General features: G+C 37.4%; 1 protein-coding gene across 1 annotated transcript; it reads right to left on the reverse strand.

Moving 5' to 3' along the window:
* Positions 1 to 298: 298 nt before the first annotated feature.
* Positions 299 to 1,903, reverse strand: LOC147710118 (zinc finger MYM-type protein 1-like). Its single transcript, XM_086919321.1, has one exon. The coding sequence runs from the start codon at positions 1,901 to 1,903 to the stop codon at positions 299 to 301; it is 1,605 nt and encodes a 534-aa protein (XP_086775447.1).
* Between the last annotated feature and the right edge of the window lie 479 nt (positions 1,904 to 2,382).

A 2,382-nucleotide genomic window follows, 5' to 3' on the forward strand; every position in this document is an offset into this window, starting at 1 on the left:
TTTCAAATAAAACTTAAATCCAAAATTTCTAAACTGCTATTTATCTTGCTTTTCTATTAGCAGAATCATCGATGACATCATCAAAGTCTAGTTCATCACTCAGTTGCTGTTCTATAGACAGTATGGCAAGATTTCTTAAACGTAAGGCACTCATTGTAGATCTTAGGTAATTCTTAATCAATTTCAATTTAGAAAAACTCCTTTCACAACTAGCAACACTTAGAGCAATAGTAAGGAAAATTCGCAGTAGTATTACAATATTTGGAACAGAGTTCTCAAGACTGTATGTTAGTACAAACTACAAAAGTTCAAGGGGACTGTCCTTCCATGTTTCTGTTTCGTCTTGCGTAGCAGCAACAGAAATAAAACTCTGAAGTCTTTTTCTCTCAACCAGGAACTCTTCCTCGTTAATGTCATCATGATAATGATTTAGTTGACATTCGTATTTATCATCCAAAAGATTTGATGGAGTAAGGATAGCATATTTTTCAGCAAGAACATGAAGTTGTTGAAATCTTGTGGTGATTTCTTGGATCACTCTGTCCAGTGAAGAAAACATTTCTCTCCTCAACTCAGTTTCGTATGACAATTCAGCATCTCGTGATTCTTCACCTGCCATTAGTTTCTTCTTTCTACACCGACGATCCATGACTATCCCAAGATCATCACAAATTTCTTTGGCGTAAGCTACTGATTTGTTAACTAATTCACTCCTATTTTCAGTCAGAAATGATTTTAAAGCATTGAGCTTTATGTCACATTGTTGTATATTCAATCCTTTGGTTTGGAGGTAGACCTGAGTGTCGTTAATTTTTACAAGGACAGATTCCCACAGTCCAAGAAAGCACAGGAAGGAAAAAGATTGTAAAGCAACAAGCAGCACACCAGCATCTGACCTGGTAACTCTATTTTCTTCTTCACCAGTTAAACGTTCTACAGCACTTAAGATTTTGGAGTAATTCTTTTTTACAACACTCACAGCATCTCCACGTGCACTCCACCGAGTTTCTATTACACGCTTGACACTCTGACCAGTGACTGAAGTCAGAATATCCCAGCGATGGGTCGAGGAAGAAAAAAACGTGAACAAACGCTCCAAAGTTCCAAAAAAGGTAACAGAACTCACAGCAACAGAAGCTGCATGTAAACCAGCCAAATTCAGCGAGTGATTTGTACATGCGACAAATTCTGCTTTTCCATTAATTTCTCTGATGCGTCTTTGAACGCCAGTATGTTGACCAGCCATCACAGCAGCATTATCATATGCCTGTCCTCTACAATTTTGAATATCAATTCCGTTGCTTTCTAAATTCTGCAAAATCATAGTTGAAATATTCACTGCGTTTTTACCTTTAGTTTCAATGAAATCGACAAATGATTCCACAACCATCACTTTATTTCCATTGATCATAAGGTAGCGTAAAACTTGGCTCATCTGATCCTTATGAGAAATATCAGGGGTGCTGTCGAACATCATAGAAAAATACTTTGCTTTTTTCACTTGCTCGATAACTTTGCTTCTTACCTTTTCTCCCAAAATTTCTATGAACTTATTCTGAATAGTAGGCGACAAATATGATTTAGCATACTTTTTTCCCAGCTTAATTCTTACAGTAAGCTCACGTAGCACTGGATCGTATTTTGCCAACAAATGAACTAATTCTAGAAAATTTCCTCTATTTCCTGTTGATTCAGGTTCATCATCAGTCTTGCAATGAATTCCTTCTCGGTGACCCCGTAAAGCCAAATTTTGTTTAGCTAGGAATCTAATGATATCCAACAATCTTGAAAGTATCTCCCTCCACTTCTTTACTTCATTTTCAACTTGTTCTTGTGCCTTTTTATCAATTGTAGCTCCACATTCTAATCTCCAACTCCTTCCATTGTGTGAAACATCGAACATGGGCAACACTAGATTCGTGATCGAAAATTCTGGGATTCAGTTTCCACCACGTGTTGAATCCATCTGCAGAATCAAAATTCGAATGACTTCTGTCAGCAAATAGTCTACAACAAAAGCAGTAAAGAGCTTTCTTTGAAGGAGAGTACACCAACCTTGACCTCAACATTTTTTCATTATTTGGCAGAGTTTGATAAAACCACTCGCGTGTAAGTTTTCTGGTTCGTCCTTTGATCAAAGCACCCTCACGATTGACTTCACCAAAGTCAGAATCTAGATGTTGAACCACAGACGCCCCTTGTTGTACTAGCAAGATACGTGTGTCATCTTTAATCTTAGTTGGCCAAAGACCAACATCTTTTAAGTCAACTGCTGGAATTTGTTGTCCATCAGACCCCTTATCACTTGTTGAAGTTGAAGGATCACATGACTTTGATGATGGATTGACTTCAAAATCAGAAACTGCTTCAGTAACAGTAGTA

Source organism: Lissotriton vulgaris, chromosome 5 (assembly GCF_964263255.1).
Source record: "Lissotriton vulgaris chromosome 5, aLisVul1.2, whole genome shotgun sequence".
NCBI lineage: Eukaryota > Metazoa > Chordata > Amphibia > Caudata > Salamandridae > Lissotriton > Lissotriton vulgaris.